This window comes from Pimephales promelas, chromosome 19 (assembly GCF_988280905.1).
Source record: "Pimephales promelas chromosome 19, fPimPro1.hap1.1, whole genome shotgun sequence".
Lineage (NCBI taxonomy): Eukaryota > Metazoa > Chordata > Actinopteri > Cypriniformes > Leuciscidae > Pimephales > Pimephales promelas.
The window spans coordinates 14,752,493-14,780,242 of record NC_142787.1 but is presented as its reverse complement, the minus strand read 5'-3'; the positions used below and the strand labels follow the sequence as shown (position 1 = coordinate 14,780,242).

General features: G+C 36.8%; 1 protein-coding gene across 3 annotated transcripts in view; it reads right to left on the bottom strand.

Moving 5' to 3' along the window:
* The window catches only part of col5a1 (collagen type V alpha 1 chain), a 136,237-nt gene that overhangs the window by 67,355 nt on the left and 41,132 nt on the right, over window positions 1–27,750 (bottom strand). For all 3 annotated transcript variants that reach the window (XM_089123894.1, XM_039658761.2, XM_039658762.2), the window contains exons 2-4: window positions 16,866–17,033; window positions 9,710–9,923; window positions 7,215–7,377 (exon numbers count right to left, since the gene is read on the bottom strand). In XM_089123894.1, coding sequence (XP_088980020.1) covers window positions 7,215–7,377; window positions 9,710–9,923; window positions 16,866–17,033 — 545 coding nt within the window. The remainder of the gene's footprint in view (window positions 1–7,214; window positions 7,378–9,709; window positions 9,924–16,865; window positions 17,034–27,750) is intronic.

The window sequence follows — 27,750 nt, the reverse complement described above, 5'->3', positions numbered from 1 at the left end:
AATGACTAAATATCTGGGCGAACTCGAGACCACAATCGCCACATGCACACGTGTGACGGTGTCCACACACACATCCAGGCAGCGTCTGGCCATTCTCAAAAGGAAAAAAAAAACCCCACAGAAACCAAACCATCCAATGACGTGAAAACACACACAGTGGCAGCGTCTGGAGACCTTTAAGATCTTTGCCAAAAGCTACAGGCATGTCTAGCACTGCATTTTTGTCCACCAACACCTCCATCAAGTTTTGCTACTTAATTTCTCCCATTCCCCATCACTCACCTCCACTTTCACTTCTCCATATGAGTATAATGGCATCTCCGGCCCTACAGCAAAAGATTCTTGGCTTTTTAGGATCAGCTTGCTGATAAATGCTGGTTTGAGTTTGGTTTGAAGATGATGCACAATGTTCTCTCATCATTACTGCTTTCTAACACACACTCGCAGTGTTCGGCTGGTCTTGTGTCTGTCAGAGCAGAAACGAAAGCTGATGCTCTCCGTGTGTTTTTCTGTCGTCTCCAGTCGCGTTCATGTAATTGAGCTATAGCTAAGCCACGCCCCCTCCACTCACTCGGACAAACAGTCAACATTCGGGGACAGGCGCTGTGGCAGGTGTCACGGTAGGAGACATTTCACAGGAGGCAATTGGTGATTTTTAGAGACAGAAAGATTATATATCATCTCAAAGTCACCTAAAGGGCCTTAACTATGCATTGGAGGGTTATATTAATCATTTTATTGTTGAGAAGGTCGATGAAAAGCTTCAGCTCCAGGAAAAATGTACAGGTCAGAGTGTAAACGTGATAACCCGCATATTGTTGCCATCAGTATTTACAGAAATCATTCAGCACAACATTGTTAACATTTGTCATCTCGGTTATTTACAGAAACGTTAATGAAGCTAAGTGACATGATGTACACAGCAACTAGAAACTAATGTTAACGTTTTCTAATTTTAGGCTAACGTTAGCCTAATATTACATTCGCGATAATGTTCAAATACGTTGTTGACTTAACTTAGAACAGATGTAGACATCCTTGTTTCATTTATCCACATTTAGTTGGTGTTGTGGTCTACCGTATAACTTAATCCAGAGCAAGACACTTATCACGAGGCTGAATCTCGGTTGAGATGTGGCTTGGGAAAGGGTAAAAAAAAATACACACCGTCGCCCAGCCTCTTGGGAAATTAGTGTCGGAGTTGCACATACCCCAACCGTTTGACCACTTAAAACTTAAAATGACAAGAAAAAACGAATGACTAACAGCAATTCACTTCAATGGATGTGGAAGCAGAGAATGTCCGAGTGTATTGGGTTAGCTGCGCACTGTGATTGGCTCATCGTGTTTGAGGGCGTGGCTTAGCCATAGGTCAATTGTGTGAGCTTATTTTGTCCATTAGATCCAAAGATTGGAAAAAGCCCCTACATTTACAGTCCCATAGACCCTCCCCTCGAAGAAATCAGGACAGAAGTGGTTAAAAGTGGACAGAAGAGACGGATTGAAACACAAGGTGTGGGAATGCGTCTCCGTCGTCTGCTGTGCTTGTTATCCGATCGACCAAAACGCATCTTAATAAATGTTCTTGCTCATTTGTGCAGGGAAAGTGTATTCATTCTATTTACATATTATAAATGCTGATAACTTACTGACCACAAACTTTTGAAATACAGAACTGTACATAGAAAAAATAATAACCAATCATATCACAGCCTAACATGGTTCAGCCAATCAAATACTGATGCATAATATGAAGTCCCACCTACTTTATTTCCTCAATATTTTGCTCCACTCAGAAACGTATAAATACAATATTGTGCAAACTGTATATTCTATCCCCTAACCCTGAACCTACCCCTAAACACACCCATCTTATTAAACCTCTTGTGTTTTTACATTGTCAAAAAAAACATAACTTCTTTTGATTTATAAGCTTTTTTTCTCAACAGGACCGAAAAATGCCCCCACAAGGACAAGGATTTTGGATATTGCCATCATTGTGGGTTTACCTGAACCACCCACCCACACACACACACACACAAACACACACTTCTGCTGTCCTGTACATGTGCTGTGGAAACCCCTTCAATGATGTCATGAGACATGAGCCTCAAACTCCTCATCCTGACCAGAACTTTCCACAAAAACATCACCTTTGTCTCTGTCTGTGTGAGATATTTATGCACTGTTATGAAGCAAACTTTTCCATCTGATACAAGCATAAAACTGATATCAGTGTGATGCTACATGAGATTGAGGACAAACATCTGCCTTGCTGTCTGCTGTCTACACATATGTGCGTAATTTCTAAAGCAATATTCTAAATGAAATAGAAATAAGTGACTGATTTGTAGCACTCTACCTAGGCAGAAACTCACTATTCAAATATATTTTAGGGATGGGCAACGATTAATCGCGATTAATCGCATCCAAAATAAAATGTGTGTGTAGTGTGTATAATTAATTTGTATATATAAATACCCACACATGCATGTATATATTTAAGAAAAATGTGTTATTAATATATCAAATATTTATATTTATATATAATATTAATTGTGAATAAATATATATAAAATATATACATGCACATATTTCGTAAATATATAAATGCATGTGTGGGTATTCATATATACAAATTAATTATACACACTACACACACATATATTATGTAAACACAAACTTTTATTTTGAATGCGATTAATCGCGATTAATCGTTGCCCGTCCCTAAATTTGTAGTCACGCACATAAGATACTCGACTCACAAATGAATTCAACGTAGTTTGATGATTAATATGAGGACAGCATAAAATAATAAGCAAAAAACATAAAACATAAATATTGTGTGTATTTTACTCAAACTGGTGTCCGTGTGACGTCTTAATATTTTCTATAAAATAAATTATGAATCAACCACAAAAATGTTAAACCGTATTGCTAAATAGATCTACTTCCTGAAAATAACACACCATCTAGCGTACGCTCTTCAATGTCTTTATGATTTTCAGATTCATTGACATTCCTCTCTGTCTTTCGTCTCTTCTCTCTCTCTCTCTCTTTGTTTATCTTAGAGGTCCATAGTGAAATTTGTCAGCATTTAAGGGAATTGAATTACATGTGCAGACTCTGAAATGAAATATGTTTTCGGTGTGTGTATACGGCAGGGGTTTGGTTAAGGTTCTGTGGTGACTCGGTGTCTCGCTCTGTGGAAAAAAAACACACGGCTCTTTCCATTTTCTCCAAACACTTCAACTTCAAACAGAAAGGTAGACCAAACCTTAAAGACACATCAGCATTCCACGAACTCTCTGTGTCTGCGGTCAAAGCCCTCGGGATGGACACTAACATTACCTACAGTCCTTCTGAATGACTCACACATCCACACATGGACTGTTCCAATCCCACAATCCTTCGGTTTTTGCTATCAAGAAGCACTGAATTCAATTTTTACATTTTCTAAAGAGAATGTGAGCTGTGCTTTTCTATGAAAAACTCTATGCCACGATGTCAGGGTGTTGCTATGCCACTGCTACACTCTAAAAAATGCTGGGTTGTTTTAACCCAAGTTTGGGTCAAATATGGACAAACCCAGCCATTGGGTTAAATTTTTTAATGACATTTTTAACCCAATGTTTGGGATTGTCCATATTTGACCCAAAGTTGGGTTAAAACAACCCAGCATTTTTAGAGTGTAATGTGTTGCTATGCAGTTGCTAAGGTGTTTGGGGTTTGTACATGTTCCGAATAGAATGCTTACTACGGTATAAATGTTTTCCACTACAGAGTGTGTATAGACCATTTCACAAGATGTAAACAACACTGGTCCAGAAACACTTCCTGTTTCAGTTTGTAACTGTTTTCTTTATTTCACAGGTAAAGAAAACATCTTAAAGATGTTTGTTTAACTTTTTGATTCAGTTTTACATGTTCTGTTGGTTGTATTTTATCCCAGCTTTTATGAAATGTTAAAAAACTGAAACAGGAAGCGCTTCTGGACCAGTGTTGTTTACATCTTGCAAAATGGTCTATAATTCAACGAGTGCCATGAAGTCCTCATCCCAGAAATATAAACTATTTACTGTTATTTTTCATTTTTGTCCAGTTTTGTGCAAAAATGTCTTAACTTTTGTTCATTCGCTACATTGGAAATGCACATTGCATTGTGGGAAGCAGTATTCCACCTAGTGTACTTTTGGCAAATGTAGTATGTTTTCTAGGTAATTCAATCTATTAGTAGAGAAAATGTGCACACTGTTCAAAGTTCACATACTACGGAGGCCAGGGTTCTCAAGTCTCACGCATTGGCCGTGAGACACGCAATTCCACCAGTTCACACGCTCACACACCACACCATATATTTCTCACGCTGAAAATCAACGCCAACCAAGTTGTCCTGCAAGCTTTATATAATACTTTGTATACGAGGCGCGTAGGCACACACAGTGATGTTTCCTGCTGCCAGCACGTATCTCGGCCAGATTGCGTTTGTTAGCCAACATAGATGCGCGAACACACAGAAGTTTCACCAGAGCCCATCTAATGGAGAGCCTTGGCACTTCCTACTAGCCCCGTTGTGCATCACCTTGGTTGCAGTTCCATTAGAATTCCACTGGAGGTGATCACGGGCGAGAGCAGAATGAATGGGAGTCTATGGGGCTAAACGGCTAAATGTGTCTCTTTCTCCTGCTTGTCGTTAAATCAAAATAGATTTTATTGTTGATTCCGCAAGTTCAATATAGATTATAGGCCAAAAGTCGAATGAATGAGTACTTATGTCCTTTTGATTTCGTACAGGTTAGGCTGTTGTTGGCTGGAACACGCTAGCATTCTGCTAGCATTTTTGAACGGATTTTTAGAACAGATAAGTGAACTTAAAAATGCAATTTTCAGCTGAGTGTATTATCTTATCCCTCCCTTTTGACAAAAAACATTACTTGACAAAAAATTACATCCTGAGAAAAGTGGATTTATGGGGGTGAAACCCCATTGACTCCCATTCATTTTGCACTCGACATGCGAGCGCCCCCGCATGGACAGAGACGCGTTACTGCAGCCAGTCCAGAACCTGGAAGTAACCAACCAGTGCCAATTCTCTTCAATTAGACATTCTCTGGTTTCACACGGAACATTCTCGGCCACTGGGTTACTAGGTAACCAACAACATCGCGCGAACACACGCCATGATCGAGAAGAGAAGAAAGCTTGTCTAACATTTTTAGGCTACAACATTTAATATATAGCCCATCGTATACATTATTATTGATGCAGTCAATAGCATTGTTATTATTGATGGAGTACAACTACTTTGCAACCAGGCCAGAATTTGGGGCTCCTTCCCTAACCACATATGATCTCACTCGATGCTTTTGATAAAACTTGAGAACCCTGACGGAGGCCATAAATGGACAAAGAGATGGAAAAAAAATATGAGAAGGGAGGAAAAACTGTTTTTCAATGCTTTCGCGTTCACAAAACTTGCAATTGGAAGCAAGAAAACTTGTTCAAAAATGTAACTTCTTGTTCACTTGCAAAACAAACTTGCGTTTGTTCACAAAACATTAGCATTTTCTCGAAAAACATGTTCTCTCGCAAAACCTTTTGCGTTCCCTCAGAAACTTAGCATTCGCTCGCAAAACTTTCGAGGTTTTTTCTCCCATGTCATATGATGTTTTATTTACATTTATTTTCGGAAGGAGCATTTATTTACATTTATATTTAAGTTCGGGAGGAGCACATTCTGATAATTAACATTAGTGGAGAGCACTCAGTAATCAATGATAAGAGGTGTATATATATATTCAGCAGTCTCACTTCATGGGGGGTGGGGAAGGGTTCTCTGGGTTCGGGCCTAACTCCGAGCTCGGAGCCCTCCCCCCGGACAGCATGCCAAATACGCATTAAACTTGACTCCCTCTAACTGTCTGTAAGTGTAAACTTGTGAAATTATTTCTGACACAAAAGTTTTGCAAAACCAATGCAAAGTTTCTCAAGTCAGGGGAATGCAAAAGTTTTGTGAGCATGCAAAAGCATTGAAATATTTTTTTCGTCCCATATCTTCTTTTTTTTTTATTACCATCACCATGCCAGTTTACAGGACATACTACACAAAAAGTATGGATATGATGTGTCATCATCATTGAGCAATAAAGTCTGACCAAAAATCCCAGCACACAACCACACTTGTGTACTATATACTTATTTTAAACTTGTATGGTTGGCCTGACCATTACATACACATGCACACAGGACAGTCTATAAACCCTTGTGGCACAGGGTTACCCTACAATCTTACATTAGCACTACATAACCACAACTAGGTGCTAAACAAACACAACCACGTTCCTGTCTCACGTCTCCACTCGACAGTCGACGAGAGATGCTTAAACGCTCAGTGAAGACCACAGACCCCTGCTAAAGACTATGAACACACTGACCAACAAGACCAAAAAAAACACAGCTCCCTGGAGTCTCACGCTTCTCAGTGTCTTTAGAGAGAAAGATTTCTAGTTTCAGATCAAAGACTCATGCTGCGTTCATGTGCTATGGTAATTATGGTAAATACCAAAAGCCGACGTGGAAAATGCACATGAACACCCCCTCATGTGGTATTTTCCACTGGGCAACTTGTAGAATATTTTGATGGACGAGTTGCCGAGATTAGATAACCTTTGATCTTTTCAAAATGGCGGAGAGCACCACGAGAGTCGTGAATGGTAAAAATATATACTACTCATGATCTAGAAAATATAGGCCACAGCATATTATTTACCTTTTGAGTTTTGATAAATCATTTTCTTGCTGTTGCAAATGACTTAAGCAATCTAAAATAGTTTTAGCTAAATAACAGGTCTGGATCTCCATCTTTTTACCACATTACGACAACAAAAGCACTTGAACGCAACACACTGGTAAATACCAGTTCACAAGTGGAAAATATCCTATTTTCCATAGCACGTGAACGCAGCATCAAACTGAGCTCCATCAAGATGCCAAAGTCTGCAATCAGAAGCAAGTTCATCATTGCAATATCAACTCAAACAAGTGTTAAAGACCAATTTTTTAAGCAAAATTCTTTTACTTAATATCTACATAAAAAATAAATCACTAAAAAATTAATAGTAATGGAAATACATCAAAGACAAAGCTAATACCTAATTGAGACATATCTGACAGTTTCAATGGATGGAGAGAAAGCTTCTAGAGTTCCTCCTTACCTCAAACACCTCCTCATCCAGGATACGCGTCCCGAAGACCACGATGCCTTTGGTGTCGATGATGGGGTGAGGGCTTCTGGATAGCGTCCGTGTCACCTTTTTTTTACAGTCCAAAATCAGAGTGATGGTCTGTTTGTGAACGCTGATTGCCACACGGTGCCACCTGAACAACACATACACACACAACTGAGGGTTACAGAGTGATCTCTGTCTCTCTGTCCATCCATCTATCCATCTATCTATCTATCTATCTATCTATCTATCTATCTATCTATCTATCTATCTATCTATCTATCTATCTATCTATCTATCTATCTATCTATCTGTCTGTCTGTCTGTCTGTCTGTCTATCTATGTATCTATCTATCTATCTATCTATCTATCTATCTATCTATCTATCTATCTATCTATCTATCTATCTATCTATCTATCTATCCAGTCTGTCTGTCTGTCTGTCTATCTATCTATCTATCTATCTATCTATCTATCTATCTATCTATCTATCTATCTATCTATCTATCTATCTATCTATCTATCTATCTATCTATCTACATGTATCTATCTATCCAATCTGTCTGTTGGTATGTATGTCTATCTATCTATCTATCTATCTATCTATCTATCTATCTATCTATCTATCTATCTATCTATCTATCTATCTATCTATCTATCCAGTCTGTCTGTCTGTCTATCTATCTATCTATCTATCTATCTATCTATCTATCTATCTATCTATCTATCTATCTATCTATCTATCTATCTATCTATCTATCTATCTATCTATCTATCTATCTACATGTATCTATCTATCCAATCTGTCTGTTGGTATGTATGTCTATCTATCTATCTATCTATCTATCTATCTATCTATCTATCTATCTATCTATCTATCTATCTATCTATCTATCTATCTATCTATCTATCTATCTATCTATCTATCTATCTATCTATCTATCTATCTGTCTGCCTGTCTAACAATCCACCCAAAGTTTTTCATAATATATACATATTACGTAGTATATGTGTGGTTCTTAGTGTTTATGTGGTTATATAGGATGTCACACCTGTGTGTGTTCACCTGTGCAGGTGTTGGCTTCACACCAGTATGACAGATTACATATGTTGCACATCAAAGCTAATAATGAAAACCAAACACACTGAATCATAACCAGACATTACGTAACTGGCCCTGAAGTTTCCAGTGTCAAAAAAAAACCTGTCGTATGATGCAACAAAAACACACAGAGCATATTTCATGTTTACAGTTTTTCTCAGTTACTTTGTGCATTTCTCAGACCCCAGCTGAAATTCTCAAAACTACTTGTTCAATCTCCACATCATCTAGTCACTTGAGGACATAAAATAAAAATAAAAGCAATTCCTCATTCTTTTGAACAACTTGCAAATGATTTGGTGCATTCATGCAATTGAAAACCCTGCTGTTTCCTACATTATCAATCGCTTATGTTGATTAAAAATGATTACACTGGTTCTCTGTTGAATAGTCTAACCCCTCAAAACATCTAGACATTAGTTCTTGCATAACATTTATTCATTTAGCTGACGCATTTATCCAAAGCGACTTACAATTGCTATATTTGTCAGAGCTCGCACGCCTCTGGAGCAACTAGGGGTTAAGTGTCTTGCTCAGGGACACATTGCTGTCTCACAGTGGATTCGAACCCGGGTCGCTCACACCAAAGGCATGTGTCTTAACTAGTTGTCATAAACTGTCAAGCATATTTTCTATACATTTGTATTGGATCTTTTTTTTTTTTGTAAATGTCACCTGAACTGATGAACTGCAGAGGTGAATTTTGAAATTCACTAATGTAAATCTAAGGGGAATTTAAAGATCAACCAATGATCAACAAGTTCTCTAAAAGAGCTCAGAGGTTGAAATGAAGCTTCAATTGATTGAAGCATATAGACAGAGTAAAACACAGAGTTACAAATTCTAACAATGGAAAAACAACAAGGAAACAAACAGGGTCAAAGAGGAGTAAGGATGTGTGGTGGAAGTGTACGGAGGCCTTGTTTCTTTAATATATAAATAGTCTTGTATTTTTCTTTATATCACAATGATATTGCACTTTGTTGACAGACTAACAGTAATTACAATGCTTAAATTTGTACTGTTGAAATGTATATATAAGCCATACAGATAAAGTGGTCCAGTTTTGTGAATTTTCAATTACTGTCATAAAATTTGAAGTATAGTTTACATCAGAAAACGACACGACTAAACACGACTTATGACTATCTTGTTGTTGAGCAATGACACAAAGACTTATGTAATCACATATTCATTGACATAAACATCTATTTTTGAGTGATGAACTAAGGATTTTGAGCAAGTTCCAGGCTTTTACAGGCAATGCTTGTACAAACTGTATAGAGAAATGCACTTGGTTTGCAAATCTTAAGGACGATTCAAGAAATGTACCAAAGCAACTGAGACAAACTTTAATGCACAGCTCGTGCGAGTGCCTTACTTTCCGTCTGCCAGGTTGACCCCTCTGAAGAGCGGGTAGTCCTCCGGGCCGGGTTTGCCCAAGTGATCCTCGTACAGGAAGACAGGAGAGCGTCCCACTTCCAGGCCGAGCTGCTGGATGCCCTGTTCATTATACACCGACAGCAGGAACGACTGACTGCCTTTCTTTGGCCTCATCGTCGCCAAGATGGAGAAGTCCTCAGGAAATACGGACGCTAAAGAGAGAGACGGTGTTATTCTTGGAAATTGTATGTGTTTTGGGGGGTTTTCTGGGAGCAAAAGACTAAGGATAGTGCGGGACACAGCATTACATCACGTCTCTGAGCGGACAGATGCTGTCAGGTAACATAGATTAAGTGTTTGACACGGATAAGAGCAGAATGGAAAACGGTTGGATCTCATGGGGAACTTGGCACATCTTTGGGAAACTCTGTAACAGTCTCAGTCTATGTGTGCATGTCTGTGCTGATAAGAATCTTGGATCTACTGGGAGGGAGTAGAGAGAGAGAGAAAGAGAGAGAAAGAGAGAGTAATGAGGAGAACAGCTGTTCCCTAAGAGACATTTTATTACTCTAATTCATCTAGCAGAGAGAGGTGGAGAGAACAAACAGAGAGAGAGAGAATAACCAGTGCAAACAGAGAGAAAAATATATGAACAACATTCTTAAAGCAACACCTCACCGAAGAGGAAAATTCTGTCGTCGTTTACGCACCATCATGTCACTCTAAAGTACCATTTTTATTCCTGTGAGAAATGTAAAATGAGAAATTGACAATTTTCAAGTGAATGGAGATGTCAGGCTCCAAAAATGCCAGTAAAGCATCATTAATATATGATTTGTGCATCTGAAGAAAGTTTGGGGGTCAGAAACATTTTCTTGAGGATTAATTGAATTCCTCAAAATTGACAGTTAAGTCATTTAAATTTTACAAAGGATTTCTATTTAAAATAATAAAATAAAGTGTTTTTTTTTCTTCTTTCTATTAATTAAAGAATCCTGAAAAAAATGTATCATGGTTTCCACAGAAATATGAAGCAGCACAACTGTTCTCAACATTGCAAATATCAGGAAATGTTTCTTTAACAGTAAATCATCATATTAGAATGATTTCTGAAGGATCATGTGACACTGAATACTGGAGTAATGATGCTGGAAATACAGCTTTGATCACAACACTTCGAATGGTATTGTGTATTTATGACCCACATTTAATGTTATTTGCTCTCACATCTCATTTTTCATCACTGCTATCAAATCTGATAACATATTTAATTCTGAACCTGACAGCAAACAAGACTTGAGAGTTTTGTGGTACTTCATTTCGAGTAAACGATGACAGAATTTTCATTGTCAGACTTTTTTTGGTGTACTATCCCTTTAAGACTTTAAGTCAAGTCAGACTTAAAAAAAAAACAAAGAAAGAGAAGGAAAAAAATTGTGAAATTAAACAGTCTGTTTCTAAAATGAGAAAAACAGACATGCACACACACACACAACATGTGCCAAACAGATGCCCGCCGCCAAACCTCTGGGAAAATCTGGGTTGGTCAGACAGGAAGTGAGTTTTTCAGTCGTCCAACAGACAAAGCATCCATACATCTCTGCAGTAAACACACCTGATGATTGGTCCAGGGTTCAATGTGTTTATACTGTACCATTGTGTGGAAAAGCTTTAATCAACTGCACCGGTTCAGAGTCATTACTGGACTTCATAAAGTTTCTAATGGTTTGGAGAGAACATGTTACTACAAAACCGCCTCAAAGACTTCAGACAGCTTTTTCTGGAATCCATGCCTAACTCCTCCTTTTTCTCCTTTGTTTATGTCTGGAGATATTTTGTGAGTCTTCAGTCAGTTGAGAGTCATTCTACTCAAGTCACACCATTAACCATAGAAGAACCATTTTTGAAGAACCTTTCAGTAAACGGTCCTTTAAAGAACCATTTTTTCTTAGATTGAAGAACATTTTAGAGATTCCTTTTGTGGAACAGAAATAGTCCCATGGATGTGAAAGGTTCTTCATGGTACCCAAGATGTCAATAAAGAACCTTTATTTTTAAGAGTGCAGACACAAAGACTCTTTTCTAGATTTCCTGTAACTCTCGCAATCCTTCTTTAAACTTTTAAAGGGGTCATGTAATGCCATTTCTATACAAGTTAATATGAATGTTTAGGGTCTAAACGAAAACTTTGTAAAATACTTTTATTAAAAATTCTCATTTGTATTTTAAGAAAACACAAATTTTACCTGGTCAAAAACAGCTCTGTTTTCAGCACGCTGTTTCAGTGCATATGCCTTTAAATGATAATGAGGTTTGCTCTCTCTAGGCATTGATGGCCTAAAACACAAAACAAGCCATTTGTGTGAGAAAACGAACAGTATTTATATCGTTTTTACCTCTTGTAACCACTGCCACAAAGCACTCGTGCCCTCAGATCACTTGGACGTGGCTGTGGTAACAAGAGGTAAAAACGATATAAATACTATTCGTTTTCTCACACAAACCGCTCGTTTCGTGTCTTAGGCCATCAATGTGTACTTACACATACGAGTCATTAAATCATGTTTAATTTTGACTTCTCTGTGAATGCTCTTTGAGGTGGACCCCATAGACCTCCATTATATGACTGACAGATGAACGGTTTGACCTAAAAATATCAATATTGAAAATACTGTGGAAACAAAGACACCTACATCTTAGATGTCCTTGAGGTAAGCTAAAACATATCAAAAATTAATTTCAAAGTGAACTATCCCTTTAAACCCCTATTCTGTGTTATTGTGTTTAGGTGGTTTGAGCTATTTTCTGGAAAACTGAGCTTCATTAGCCTACTTTTTTTTTATTTGACTTGAAGTTTTGACTTGTCTTGTTGCGCCCGAACAATTTAAAAAAAAAAAAATTACATTTATTAAATAATCAAATTTGGTTTGGGGCAGACACCGTTATAACCTGAAATGAAATCAATGGAAGTCCATACAATGTCGTCCACACTAATATAGTGAAACAAGTGTGTGGGTCAGAAAGAAAAGCTTTACTTTTAACTTATTTCAAGAGGTTTGTTACATGTTCACACAAGTGTCATGGTACCAGCTTCACACACACACCAAAGGTCAAAGGGCAAGTGTCAAGGGCCATCACTCTGGAGACGAGATCTGCCAGTCACAAGGGCAATATGAAACAAAAGCAGAGTTCAGAGAGAACGTCATATCTACGGTCTCATCATCTCCCTCACTGAGTAAGAATTAAGTCTTTATCCAGATGACCTAAAGGAATGCTGGAGTCACATTACCGCACACTTCAAATCCTTCACGGACTACCTGAATTGAGTTCAAGATCCTATTTTATAGATCGTCCTACTGGTTATAACTATAAACAAGACTGAAAAGTAATTAAAGTAGACAGACTTTAGTTAGTATAGCCTGTATGGTTTGCTGGTCTTTAAACTGCACTCCCAGCCTGACTAAAGCTATTCAATTCAGCTTTCATACATATTCCGTTAAGGTCTGAAATACATACATAGTAGGCTACATTTAAATTCTGGAAGAGCCATCTCTATGTAGCCTTTTGACCAGGCTCTGTTTTTCATCAGAGGTTTGACTTTCCACCGTGTTTTCAAACCATGTCCAGACCTCCAGTGACCTACGACCCCTCTCTGTTACCATGAAGACACGGCACAAAAGGGAGACAATGGCCTTATGGGTATGGATTAGGAGGAGGAAAGAGACAAGAGGAGGAGGAGGAGTTATGAAAACATGAAGAAAAAAAAACATTTTGGCCATGAGAGTTTTTCTTATCCTGCTGCGCGTGCATGTGTGCAAGTGTGTGTTTGTGTGTGTGTGTGTGTGTGTGTGTGTGTGTGTGTGTGTGTGTGTGTGTGTGTGTGTGTGTGTGTGTGTGTGTGTGTGTGTGTGTGTGTGTGTGTGTGTGTGTATAAAGTAAATCCTGAGCATCTGAGTGAAAAGTGTACAGAGAGAAAGAACAGATACACTGTATTTGGAACGATAGATGATTCATTTGTTCCATGTGCTTTCACTCTGCCTGTACGTTTCTCAAGCAGTCAGGAGTGTGTGTTTACTTAGCTGTACTTAAGAGACCAAATCATCCCCAGAAGTGAGTTAAATCTGACAAAACCTCCCTTATGGGGACATCCTCAAAGGTAAATTGAATCATAAGTGAAGAGATTTTTTTTTTTTTTAATTAAGCCCAAAAAAAAACTAAATATGAATTAGCATAATTAAAAATCTAAATACATGTGCATTCGAAAACTGCAAGACCGCTTTGCTGTTTTTATTTATAGTAATAAATCAAATGAAATAATGTAAAATAGATAATGATTTATCTTTTCTAAAAAAAAATTTTTTTTTTTAAATGTAGTGATGAATAAATATACTTTCCAATTCGAAAATGATGCTATGGTCCATTAGATTTTAGAAAAGAAAAACAAAACTAGTATGTGCTACACTGTAAAAAATGAATATGCTTTATCTAATCAAAAGATTACAAGCAATACTATTAATTAAACTTAACAAATTTTAATTGAGTAATAATAAATCAAATTATTCCTTAAAAGTTAACCATTTAAACTGAGTAAAGTTTACAACAAAAAAATGTACAAAAATATCTCACTAACAGACAGACGTCAAAGATTAATTAAGAACTCTTTATTTTATATTGCCAACATTGAAGACACCTGATGTTAACAAGCTGAATCACTGAAGGAGAAAACCGTCATTTTAAAATAAACACCGATCACCATAATGGTGACTTCAATTTATGTTTGTTTGTTTTTTGGTTGTTGTTGTAAGTTTTACTCATTTTAAATGGTTAACTTTTAAGGAATTTGATTAATTTGATTAATTATTACTCAATTCTAATTTGTTACATTTAATTCATAATATTGCTTGTAATCTTTTGCCACAATTTTTGATTAGATAAAGCATATTCATTTTTATAGTGTGTATATGTATACGCTCTATATGTTTTAAATAAGCCTTTGCATCTGAAACAAACTTATGAAGCTTGAGAAAATATTGTCTATGTAGGCAGCTCACTAGAGTTTGGAACACAGCCACTGCAAGCTGAAGTAAATGACTCAGTTTGATTTAGCCTCATCTAGTTTAGTCTCATTATGCTGGTATTGCATCCCTCTCCTCGTCTGACTCGTCTCTCCCTCCTTCCATCAAATTCTTGAGATTTTCAGAGTTCCTGCCAAAAGCAGAGTTTAGGGCACGGTGACTCTCCGGCCCTTTGTGTAGAGACGAGGTGCTCAGACACACACTAAAGACACATGTCAGAGAGCGAAAAGTACAGTAAGGCCCAAAATATAATTAATTACACAATGTTTTTAGCCATGTAAGCCATCATCGTCTCCCGAAATGTGTCTGAATGCAATTTATATAAAAACACAAGAACATCTGTGTTTTGTGTTTCAGTGAAAAAATGGATATTAGCATGTAAAGGACAGTTTCCAAAAGTCTAAGACCACTTTAGTTTAAGGTCAAATTCTCACTATTAATTAGTAAATCATTAGCATGCATATTAGGATATTGTCTGTTTATTAGTACTTATAAACCACATATAATGCCTCATTTTCTACACCCCTGAATCCTATCCTATACATAAACTTAACAACTACCTTATTAACTATTAATAAGAAGTAATCAGGAGTTTATTGTCATAGTTAATCGTTAGTTAATAGTGAGAATTGGACCCTTATCTAAAGCATGACCAATTGCTGCTATTTTGCATCAGTTAATAAGACATAAATAATACAATTAAATTTTAATAATAAAAATCTAAATGAAAAGATTAAATGAAATTTGGATAAACGTAAATTTCAGAGACATTTTACACTACTGAAAATAAAATAAAATATGATCTTACAGGGTTTCATATAATTATTATAATTTTTAAATTCCAGGTTAAAATGTGGTCTCAGACTTTGATGCAACAGGACCGTTCATTGGTCTTTTTTACGCCTGTGTACTTGCATAAGAAATTTGTAGTGTGGAAAAAAGAAAGTGTGAGAAACGCAGTCACATTAACAGAATACAGAAGAATTGCATCATCTCTCTTATTTGTCTAAATAGATTATACAGTGTGTCTACAGAGGATGTGAAGTTGAATATTTAGGGCAGTGTCTGAGTCCTTCTGAAAAGACAGAAGCAGCCCAAACACACACTGAAAGAATGAAGAAGAGTAAACAGGTGCACCTGTTTGTTTTTATGGGTTCATGCTAGGGGTGTAACGATACACGTATTCGTACTGAACCGTTCGGTACGAGGCTTTTGGTACGCATTTTTCAACCGAACGGTTCGTTGGACCATTTTTTCTGCCGACCAAAATTCCGTTATTTCAAATGTAGGTGCGTTGCGCGTGGCAACTTTCAAGCGCGCTCATAATGTTAGAGACGCTGGCGTGACCACAACATTGCCCAACAATAAATGGCAAATGTAATGTAAGCGGAACGAATCTGAGCTACTCGTTATTGTGTAGTTGACGGACCGTTTATCAGTTTGGACCAAGCACTGTTACTACACAGCCAAATCTAGTAAAGAAAACATTTGAATTCAACACTGAAGTAATAACATCGCTGCGAGATCAAGTAAGAAACATTCACATTTCTCCGTTATTAACGGATCAAACAGCGATGACGTGGAAACCAGGAAGAAACATTGTGTCATGAATGAACTATCCAGTGTCCGAAGATCAGCAACATTCACCATGGATTTACTGTATAACACTACTATCTGTAAGCTATAATGCTTTCAAGTAACATCACGTTGGTTTTATTTTGACATTATGAATACAATTGCTGCCCTCAAAAGTTAATCTGAACTAAAATAAACGTTTGTTTATAACTACAATAATTCTATAATTTCATTTTGTCCAAAGAGCTGTTTTGTTTTATATGCTCCTAAGAAAAGTCAAGCATAGCTCCATCATTGCTCAAAGTTAAAAAATATCATACTTTATGATGTTAGTTTTAATAAAATAGAATTAAAAAAAAATAAATCAAGGAAATTCCTCTGCCATTTCTTTCTTTTTGCTCTATCGGAAACGTAACAAGTAACACAAGTATCGTATCGTATCGAACCGAACCGTGAATTTTGTGAACCGTTACACCCCTAGTTCATGCATGCTCAGGTACTCACAGGGGTAGAGTTGTTTCGTAGGAGCGCTAAGCTGTGCATCTTTTGTGACTCTGTAGGCGACATCAGGCCCTTTTGATGACTTCCTGTGTGTGCAGAAGCCTGTAGTTTTTGTTACACCCTCCGGCAAACTGTGAAAATCTAAAATCTTTAGGAGATCGGCTGGCTCAGCTGCAAAAAAAGGAGAGACACAGAGACACAAAATTAGTTTCAAATCAAGTCACATATAAAGATCAACAACTTTTTTATATTACATTACATTATATTATATCATCATTAAACAATTCAGCACCATCAAATATGTATGTGATTGGTCAATTTGTGTTAAATAGATAAAAATGCTGCAACCAGAGCATTTCAATAATTCTATTTCTGTATTTTTAACTTCCATTTTTATTAATTGTTTGATTGAGAAGAAAAATTAAGGCATCTTTAAATTACATTAGAATTGCTAAATAACTTTGAAAGTATGGCTATAAGAGTATTTGTGTATGTCTGTATGTATAAGCGCATATATATAAGCGGTTATAGTTGCAACGATTTGCAACTACAACCGACTTCACTGAACTAAACACGCAAAATATTGAGGTCATGTGACAACATAACATACTACCACATGACAACAACACAGGGTACTGCCATTTTAATAATGTAAGTATGCATGCTGAAAATAGTATGCATTATACATCGCATAATATGCAAGAATACAATAATCAGAAGGACCATGAAAACGACCAGACACAGGACAACAAACCCAGCCAAGTGTTGAATGTCTTTAGAGGTCGGCTGACCATATGAACACTGGAAACACTGTCTACAAAGTTGCAGACACACAACCTTTCCACTCTAGTGGAGATATCGAGTGAAGACCACACACAGTTCCTACATCTGCTTTATGGCAGGCTTTAAATGCCCATATGCACACATTTGAGGTAAAGTGTGTGTGTGTGTGTTTAGGTGATCAACTCGAGGAACAATTTCATTGTATGGAAATCACCTTGTTAAAATCACTCGAGGAACACACACACATCCCTGGTCATTATCTTAAGCACGTCTTATTTACATTGAAGACAGAGTGACAGAATGAAACACAGACACTGTTTATCCATGACCTCTTGGTGTGATTCTGATCAGGTCTGATTTAGTCTAGAAGACAGCGCTGAGATGCTTCAGAGTGTTTACATTTTTCCTTGAGGTATTTATATGAAAGTCTGTCTGTTCATTTCACTGCCGCTTGCAAAGAGAAACTAAAAATAACAATTTAAGTTAACATTTTAACACTAAGTCATGAATGATGTGCATTATTCCAAAGCAAAAATGTTTGTTTTCATGATGATTCTTTCATCAAAATGCAATATCTTTCATATCCTCAGAAATACAGCCAGATATTTAGTCAGTGTTTTAGCAAACTCTCATTTATCTGGCTTTATGTAACACCCACTTTTAACAGTCAAATCAATTTCTTGATGGACAAAATCAAGCCCCGCCCTTTATATTTTTTTTGTTGAATATCCTGTTTCGCCTAGACATACAGAACATAATGTTACAGGTTTAAAATGGGTTACTAACACCAATTTATGTGACGTTTAGCATGAGTTTGGTGTGGGTCGACCAAGTAACTTCATTTTACTTAAAGGGCACCAATTATGGAATTTTTAAAAAATGACCTTTCATGTAGTGTGTAACATAGATCTAAGTAAACAAAAACATCCTGCAAACTTTTAAATATAACAGTTCACCGTATACAAAGTTATTGTATAGTCGACTCCGAACGCCTGTTCACACCGGGACGAATTTCGCGCGCGTTATTCGCCGACGTTTAATGCCTCGTAACTAAACAAAGAGTGCCAATGTGAGTGTGCACACCGATGCGTAAAAACGGCACGCGTAAAAGTGTCTTTTTTTTTTTTAAACGCCTCGGGTTTGTTTTTTTGACGTGCTGCGTCAAAAACTATCCGACCAATGAGATTGGCGCTTTTGCTCACGTGTTTGGAGCTTCTGAAGTTACAGTAAAACACATCTTGGGGGCGCTCAAACACAAAACGGTCTTGCCGAGCACACATATGCAACGGCGAAGAAGATGTACGGCAAGTAGCGTCGCCGTCTACAAAGCCAGGAAAAAATAAAACGAGGAAGATGCAAGACAAGATGAATGTAGAGCTGCTGGTCTCGTTGGTACTAGAACATAAAGAACTATATGACAAACGCGACAGGGACTACAAACATCTTGATAAAAGAAAACTGATATGAGCTGTGTCTGAAATCGCTCCCTATCCACTAAATAGTGCACTATATCGGGTGTCGGCCATTTTGTAGTGGTGTCCGAATTCTGAGTGAACGACATCATTCCCTACATTCATTCACTACTTTTACCCACAATCCTCTCTGAATTCGAGTGTACATTCGATGTACACTCGCTGAAGCCCTATTTCCCACAATCCAATGCGGAGAGAACTGAGCGCGCATGAAAGTTCGGCGCGAGCAAGTTTAAACCAGAGATTACATTACATCCAGTGGAGGATTTGAAAAATATCCGTTAATCGTCGTTTTGAACATAATAACGGTCGCCGGAGGGCGCTCGACGACACGTCATCTGTGAACGTGAGAGTTAATGTACAATTTCAGTCGATGAAACTACAAAGCTGGCACGGAGGTATAATTACAAAATAAAGTCATTATGATTGTTATTGTTGTTAATATTATTTTATAAACTAGGTAATGTAAGATAAAAGGAGTTTTATCAGTACGCGTGACGAAGCCTTTTCTGCGACAGCTCCAACTCTCCGACGCACAGTGTAAACGTCAGCGTCCGAATTCACTCAAAGCTGTGTCTGAAACCGCTCACTCGTTCACTCATTCACTAATCCCTATATAGTGTATGGCATTTGAGTGCACTATATCTGCAAGGAGTGAAGGAGATGAAGTGAGTGAATTCGGACGCTGACGTTTACACTGTGCGTCGGAGAGTTGGAGCTGTCGCAGAAAAGGCTTCGTCACGCATACTGATAAAACTCCTTTTATCTTACATTACCTACTTTATAAAATAATATTAACAACAATAACAATCATAATGACTTTATTTTGTAATTATACCTCCGTGCCAGCTTTGTAGTTTCATCGACTGAAATTGTACATTAACTCTCACGTTCACAGATGACGTGTCGTCGAGCGCCCTCCGGCGACCGTTATTATGTTCAAAACGACGATTAACGGACATTTTTCAAATCCTCCACTGGATGTAATGTAATCTCTGGTTTAAACTTGCTCGCGCCGAACTTTCATGCGCGCTCAGTTCTCTCCGCATTGGATTGTGGGAAATAGGGCTTCAGCGAGTGTACATCGAATGTACACTCGAATTCAGAGAGGATTGTGGGTAAAAGTAGTGAATGAATGTAGGGAATGATGTCGTTCACTCAGAATTCGGACACCACTACAAAATGGCCGACACCCGATATAGTGCACTATTTAGTGGATAGGGAGCGATTTCAGACACAGCTTTCATCTCCTTCACTCCTTGCAGATATAGTGCACTCAAATGCCATACACTATATAGGGATTAGTGAATGAGTGAACGAGTGAGCGGTTTCAGACACAGCTATGGAGTGGTATTGCAGAGCAAATTGGCGCTATCTAATGTCAGGGAATGGATTTGCATGTTCACTCGGCTCATCGTCAGCAAAAATCGCTTGGGTGTGAACACAAAAAACGCATTGAAAAACGCTGACGAATGACGTCCCGGTGTGTATGGGCCTTGAGTCGCTTATATGAATCGCTAGACGAACGATGCTTTTTCTCTATCTAGATGACGTCAACTTGACAAGTTATTTGAATAAAATACGCCCACTCATTGCGGGCGCAAGACAACAGGGTAAATTTGAAAACATCACGTGGACAACAAGACGCTGTGTGTTGAAGTGCGAATCAAAACCGACCCATTTTCACTGCCCAGGGTGGAGCATTTGAAGACAAAGTGTCTACAGTTCATTTATAGAACTACACTCCACAAGCATAGGTCGAACCTTGTGCTGTGTTCGCGTCATTTTAATGACGATTGCATTACAAAGTGTGGATTTGCAAGCCGGTTAATACTGAAGGAAGGTTCAGAACCAAGGGGGTAATCCATTGACCGGAAGTTGAAGCCGCCATCTTGTAGCAGAACTTCACTTGCGTTAGCATTTCCATTGACTCCCATTCATTTTGGAGTCACTTTGACAGCGGATAACTTTACATCTGAGGCGTTTGAAGACTCCATTTGTCCATTATTTATTTCTGAAGGAACACAAACATCTATAAAATGCTTCATTACCTTGTAGCTTATGTTATAGCCCTGTAGAAGCAGTTTTTTGTAAGAGTAGGCTAACGATTGCGTCACACGACTCTCTGTCGCACAGTAAAAAGATTATGTATGGACAGGAGGAGAAGCTCGCGGGCAATCGGGGAAACGACGAGGCAAAATGACAAAATAATTAATCAGAATACGTAGCAAAAGTTTCTTTTTTGTCATTGCATGCATGTAAAACTGTTGTTGAGGACTCCCATAACATTATTACGAACATTTTAAATGCAATGATAGGTGCCGTTTAATGATATAATAAGTGCTAAAAAGTAAAATCTTTTTTTTTAAATGTGTTAATATTATAATATTTCAAAGAATATAGTGTATAGTATATTCATTTAGTCAAAATAAACAAATGTTAACTTTTAACAAAAATATGTAGAATACTTTTTGTGTATAATGGTATTCCTGTAGTAGAGCAAGACAGTAACAACACTGAGATCATTAATTCAATTCCCAGGAACAGCATAAGCTTAATAAAATATGTCTCTTGAATCCAGTAGAATAGATAAAAGTGTCAGCCAAAATGCATAAAGGTAAATGTCACGTAAATGAATTAATGAAAGTGTAAAGTGACAATACTCTAAACACATTAATCTAATCTAAACAGCAATATTACAAAGTGAATTCACATTTGACAAATGCACACATAACAATATAACACTCGTCCAAAGACTTTAATTTAAGATCATTTGATTTTAGCCAAGATTAATTCACACCAATTGTAAATCTGCTTATTTTTGGCACACGGCAAAGCTCGTCTTATTGACTTTGGCAAGCGGCTGATGCGAGCATAAAAGTAATATCATCATCAGACAACGAGACAAGATCATGTATGCATATACACAAACACATTTTCACTGCCTGAGGAATTTGATAGTACTCATCATCGTGAACGGGACACTATAATCAGAGATGCACTTGTACTTTTACAAATTACACAGCAACTGCAATAATTCAACTGATTACAGTATAATGAGCTTCTCCTGAGCACCTGTGGGAACTGCTGAGGCAGAGCTAGGCGTCAGAGATGCGAATCGGTGAACCACGCTGAGGTTCTCTGGTTAGCCAAAGCTATTCGGAAGCCCCAAGTCAAAGTAGCAATGAGGTTTGCTAAGGTAAAATACTCCAAGGGCTTCCCCAAAATTAGCTGTTTTATATTTAGAGATCTTAAAATGACACGATTTAACAGCTCGATGATAACGTTGTGTCGGTCGACAACATCTTAATTTAGACTTAGCGGAATGCATACTGTTATCACAGCCAACTGTGGGGAAATAAAAGGCAAAGCACGCCTCAACTTTACAGCTGCGGAAGTTAAAATGTGTGATCGAATACTAAGTCACAGCAGGTGTTTTGATATACATAAATGGTAATAGTTGCATATATGCAGGTTTGTCGCAGGTTTGTAGACCAAGCGCTTCTCTATGGTGTGTATATAATGAAGTATCTCTCATGTAAACAGGCCCAGATGCTGCTAGAGTCAACATTTAGCTCGGCACTGGAGGAGAAGGCATGAGCGCTTGCAGGCAGAGCTAATATTTACCTCAGTAAGCATTAGCTATGGGTCAAAGTTTCACAAACGTATATATATATGTTTTCTTAAGGATGTTTAGGGGAAAAGCTGTAAATGGAGGCGATGTGTTACAGCTGTTTTTCCACACAAAACCCACAGCAGGGAATCTGCAAACACAGTGTGACCCAGTAACCCACTTACAGCTCACCATTAAGAAAATAGACAAGAAATACCAACACTCTTAAAAATAAAGCTCTTCATTTTGCTGGATGGTTCTCTAAAGATTATAGGTGCTTCGGATCAGTTTGGGGTCGGTAAGATTTTTTTTTTAATGTTTCTTCTTTCTTCATTTGTTTGATCAAAAATGCAGTAAACAATAGAAATATTATTACAATAAAAAAACTGTTTTCCATTTGAAAATATTTGATAATGTATAAATGCTGATTTGCTGCTCAAAAAATAATTATTATCCAAGTTGAAAACAGCTGCTGTTTAATATTTTTGTGGTGATAGATATTTTTTTAGGATTCATTTATGAATGGAAAGTTTAAAAGAACAGTATTTATTTCAAATAGAAATCTTTTGTAACATTATAAACATCTTTACTGTGAATTTTGATCAATTTAATGCAAAAGTCTTAATTATCTTAGTCACCCAAAACTGTTGAACTAGTGTAAATAATATAAATATCTATATAATAATATACATATCAACCTTTAGCTTCTAATTAGAACCTTAATCTTCAAAAAATAAATCTTTTTTGAGACACAAATCACTAGAACAAAAGCTCAAAGCTCTACATTACTGAACCAAATTGCAATAAACAGCCTACAGATACTGTATTGAACAGAACTATATTAATGTATCTGAAAACAATTATTCTAATCATTATAAATACATTAAAAAATGTCCTGAACATTGGTGACTTTTATTTCTGTTGCCGCAAATTTAAAAACGTTTTTACACAGAGTTAGGTCTAAAAACACAAATTACTATGGTTAAAAAATATAAATATTTTTATATTTATATATAAATAAAAAAAATAAATAAATCATTGTATCCAGCTGTCTCAGGTGTATGTGTTCTCAATGCAGTGTTAAGTGTCAGCTGTGTGTACTCAGTCAGAGTTTTACCCGTTCAGGTGGGCTTGTGTGTACATATTAAGCCATAAGTGAATTTGATGTTTTACAACATATTTTACAGCTCGGGTAAAGTGGACTCTATCAACATCCTGTAAAATGTCATGTTTAAAATCACCCACACATACAGGACCTGCTCAGGTGAAGCACTCGGGTTCACCTTACAACCACAGGAGTGTTTACACTGTGTGTGTGTGTGTGTTTAGACTCTTAAATAGTTGTCCCAGAGGAACAGAAACATCACCTTTGAGATTTACTCAGTCACCGCAGTATTTCCCTCAGCAAACACACACAGACCACAGCTCAGGTGTGTGTAAACATTCCCATTCACAACTTATTAGGAGGGAGAATTGCCGTTCCTAAACATCGACTGCCACACACACATTTCCTCAGATGATTATAATTAGACAAAAATGTCTGCAATTAAAATACACAGTAAAAAAGAATAAATCAAATGAACATGAACTCTCAGTCTCTCTGAGCATTAAACGTGTTGGGTTTCAGTGCCAACTTTTAATTACATATCAACAGCAAAACAGATGCCACACACAGTTCAAAACATAAACACATCAAAACAACCACATCCAAAACCGCACATCATACTGCTTAACATACTGCACAACTCACACACAACTGCTCTCAGATATCGGACACTAATTTTGGAAAGCTTTTGAAAATTTTTGTTTAGACTTGTTGCTCTAAAATGTTCAAATTAAAATGTGATTAAGTATGCACAGATTTTGAAAACATTAGCTTAAACTTGCCCAGTAAACAAAAAATATGGTCGAAGTTTGCTAAAGTTCCTATTAAGTTATGGAAAGTCATTTCTGAATGTTCTCAGAATGTTTAAAACTACGGAAGGGTATTGCATTCACTTGAAGAAGAAAAAAATGTATACTCTGTTTTTCTGAATCAATGAGTTAATTATCTCATTTTAAGATAATTTTCATGGAAAAAAAGTTTTATCTCAAAAAGTTTTATCTCAAAAACTCATTAATTCAGAAAAACAGAGCAAAAACCTTTTTCCATTGAAAAATTATCTCGTAATTCTGAGATAATTAACTTGTTAATTCAGAAAAACAGAGCAAAAACTTTCTTCCATTAAAAATTATCTCATAATTCTGAGAAAATTTACTCGTTAATTCAGAAAAAGTGATCAAAAACTTTTTTCCATGAAAAATCATCTTGTAATTCTGAGATAATTTACTTGTTAATTCAGAAAAACAGAGCAAAAACTTTTTTCCATGAAAAATTATCTTGTAATTCTGAGATAATTAACTTGTTAATTCAGAAAAACTGAGCAAACACTTTTTTCCATGAAAAATTATCTTGTAATTCTAAGATAATTAACTCATTAATTAAATAAAACAGAGCAAAAACTATTTTCCATGAAATATTATCTTGTAATTCTGATATAATTAACTCATTAATTGAGATAATTAACTCATTAATTCAGAAAAACAGAGCAAAAACTTTTTCCATTAAAAAATTATCTTGTGATTCTGAGATAATTAACTCGTTAATTCAGAAAAACAGAGCAAAAACTTTTTCCCATGAAAAATTATCTTGTAATTCTGAGATAATTAACTCTGCTGTGTAAAAACGTCTCGGTTATGTATGTAACCCTCGTTCCCTGAGTACAGGGAACGGAGATGCGTCGTCGGGGAGGAATTCGTCAGGGAACTCCCCGATGGAATACGCCTTATTCACGGCAGCGCCATCTTTGATTTTTAATGAGAATGAAAGCGAGGCTGTGAGGGATAGACTTGCATCTCTTCAATGGCCTGTATTGTTATTTAATGTGTTTTCGGATTGTTCTGCTCATGAAACACTGGAAAAATATCTTTCTAAGAAATGTCAGTTGACAAAAAACTCCTGACAATGTAAGCTGTGGAAAATTGTAAGTTATCTAGGAGCTTTATTCAGCTTTTTACAGCGGATGCCATTGGAAACACGGTAAGTCTATCCCTCACAGCCTCACTTTCATACCCGTCATGGCGCTGCTCTGAATAAGGTCTATTCCCAGGACGAAAGGGAACCGAGTACATTTTTTTTCTTCAAGTGAATGCAATACGCTTCCATACAAAATGTACAAAATATTTAAAAAAAGTTTTTTATTTGGTTATGTGAACATTCTCTGAGTTTTCGCAGAACCATCTAGTAACGTTTAAACATAGAAAAACATTCAGAAAATCATTCCGTAAATGATGTATAGATAACAATTACGATAACAATTCTGTGCTAATGTTTAAAGTAATTAAAGACCAGAACGTTTGCTCCTAACCTTGAGAGAACCTTGCCAGACGTTTGAACTCAAAAACAGCACAGCTCACCTGAACTCTTTAACACCAAACACCCCAGATCAGTTTATAACAGGCCAAAACTTGACTGTTTGATCACATTATAAATGTTTAAGCTTCTCAAAAGCTCATTAAACCAAATCACACTGAATTAAGGAGCTTTACTGTGATGCTAATACTAGATTTGAACTTCCTGAAGGAAATAACACTGCTTCCAGAGCAGGAGAATTATGTGAATATTTTAGGCAAGTCTAATTTTTATTTTATTTTTAGTTTGTATAAATGATATTTCACTGCCACAACACTCATCACATTCGCACTGTCAGCATACAGATTAAAAAATATGAAAGACATTCCACAAATTACAATCCTCTATGTAAATAAATGCAAAAAATGAAGACCAATCACATTTTAGTTTTCAAATATAGCTTTCAAAAGTTTGGGTTTTTAAATATGTCTCTTCTGCTCACCAAGGCTGCATTTATTTGAGCAAAAATATAGTCAAATATAATGAAATGCTATTACTATTTAAATTAACTGCTTTCTTTTTGAATATATTTTAATATCATTCATTTCTGTGATCAAATCAGACTTACTCTAGTTTTCACTCTTCAGTGCGACATGAATCTTCAGAAATATTTATTATTATTATTATTATCAATCTTTAAAACAGTTGTGCTTCACATTTTTGTGATAACTGATATACATTTTTATTCAGGATTTTTTGTTCAAAACTTATTTGCTGAATAAGAGTTTTAGAACTTGCTGAATAACCAATCACATGATGACCTGGATCTTCATCACAGCATTATACGAATCAAACAGATGTTTAATATCCAGCACAGGATCCAGTTTGATTTCAGCAGAGGGCTCTGAGCTTTAGCTGTGTTGGGGTCACTGAGGTCGTTCTGTATAAAACTGAATGAATCATCATTTTTGACCTCTACTTGAGCATGACATGCAAATACTTTGGACATTGTGAACACACAAGAAACAGTTTGGACCTTGTGAACACACAATCATGTGACAGAGAAACTAGCAAACACACACACACACAAACAAACAGGAAGGTGAATAGAGGAGACACAGGAAGAATGTTGGCAAGACGAATTCTCTCTTTCTCTCTCTATTCCCATCATGAGATAGTGACCGACTAAGTATTTTTAATCACCAAAACAACAGGAAATGGACAAGATAAGAGAATGACACATATATTTATTTGGCAGACATAAAACATCCAATTCCATGCATTTATATTTTTACTGAATCCCATGAGCTTAAGTACTTTAAGCACCATCACTATAATCACAAGACATACAGAATACCCTAAAAACACACTAAAAGCTGAATAAACTGGCATCCACCCACAATAGTTTGCATATAATATTATTAGGGATGTCCCAGAGGCCCAAATCCGAATTCGGAAAGGCACGGAAAATAAATACTGTATACTACGGAGGCCTTAAAGTGACATGGTTAGGCTTGCTGCGGTAGTCAGCTGCATTACAGCACATCAGATTTCATTTATCACCTGAAGATAGTAAGGAGAGATGACTGACAGGACGATGACAGAGGATTTGGTGACCAACAGATAGCA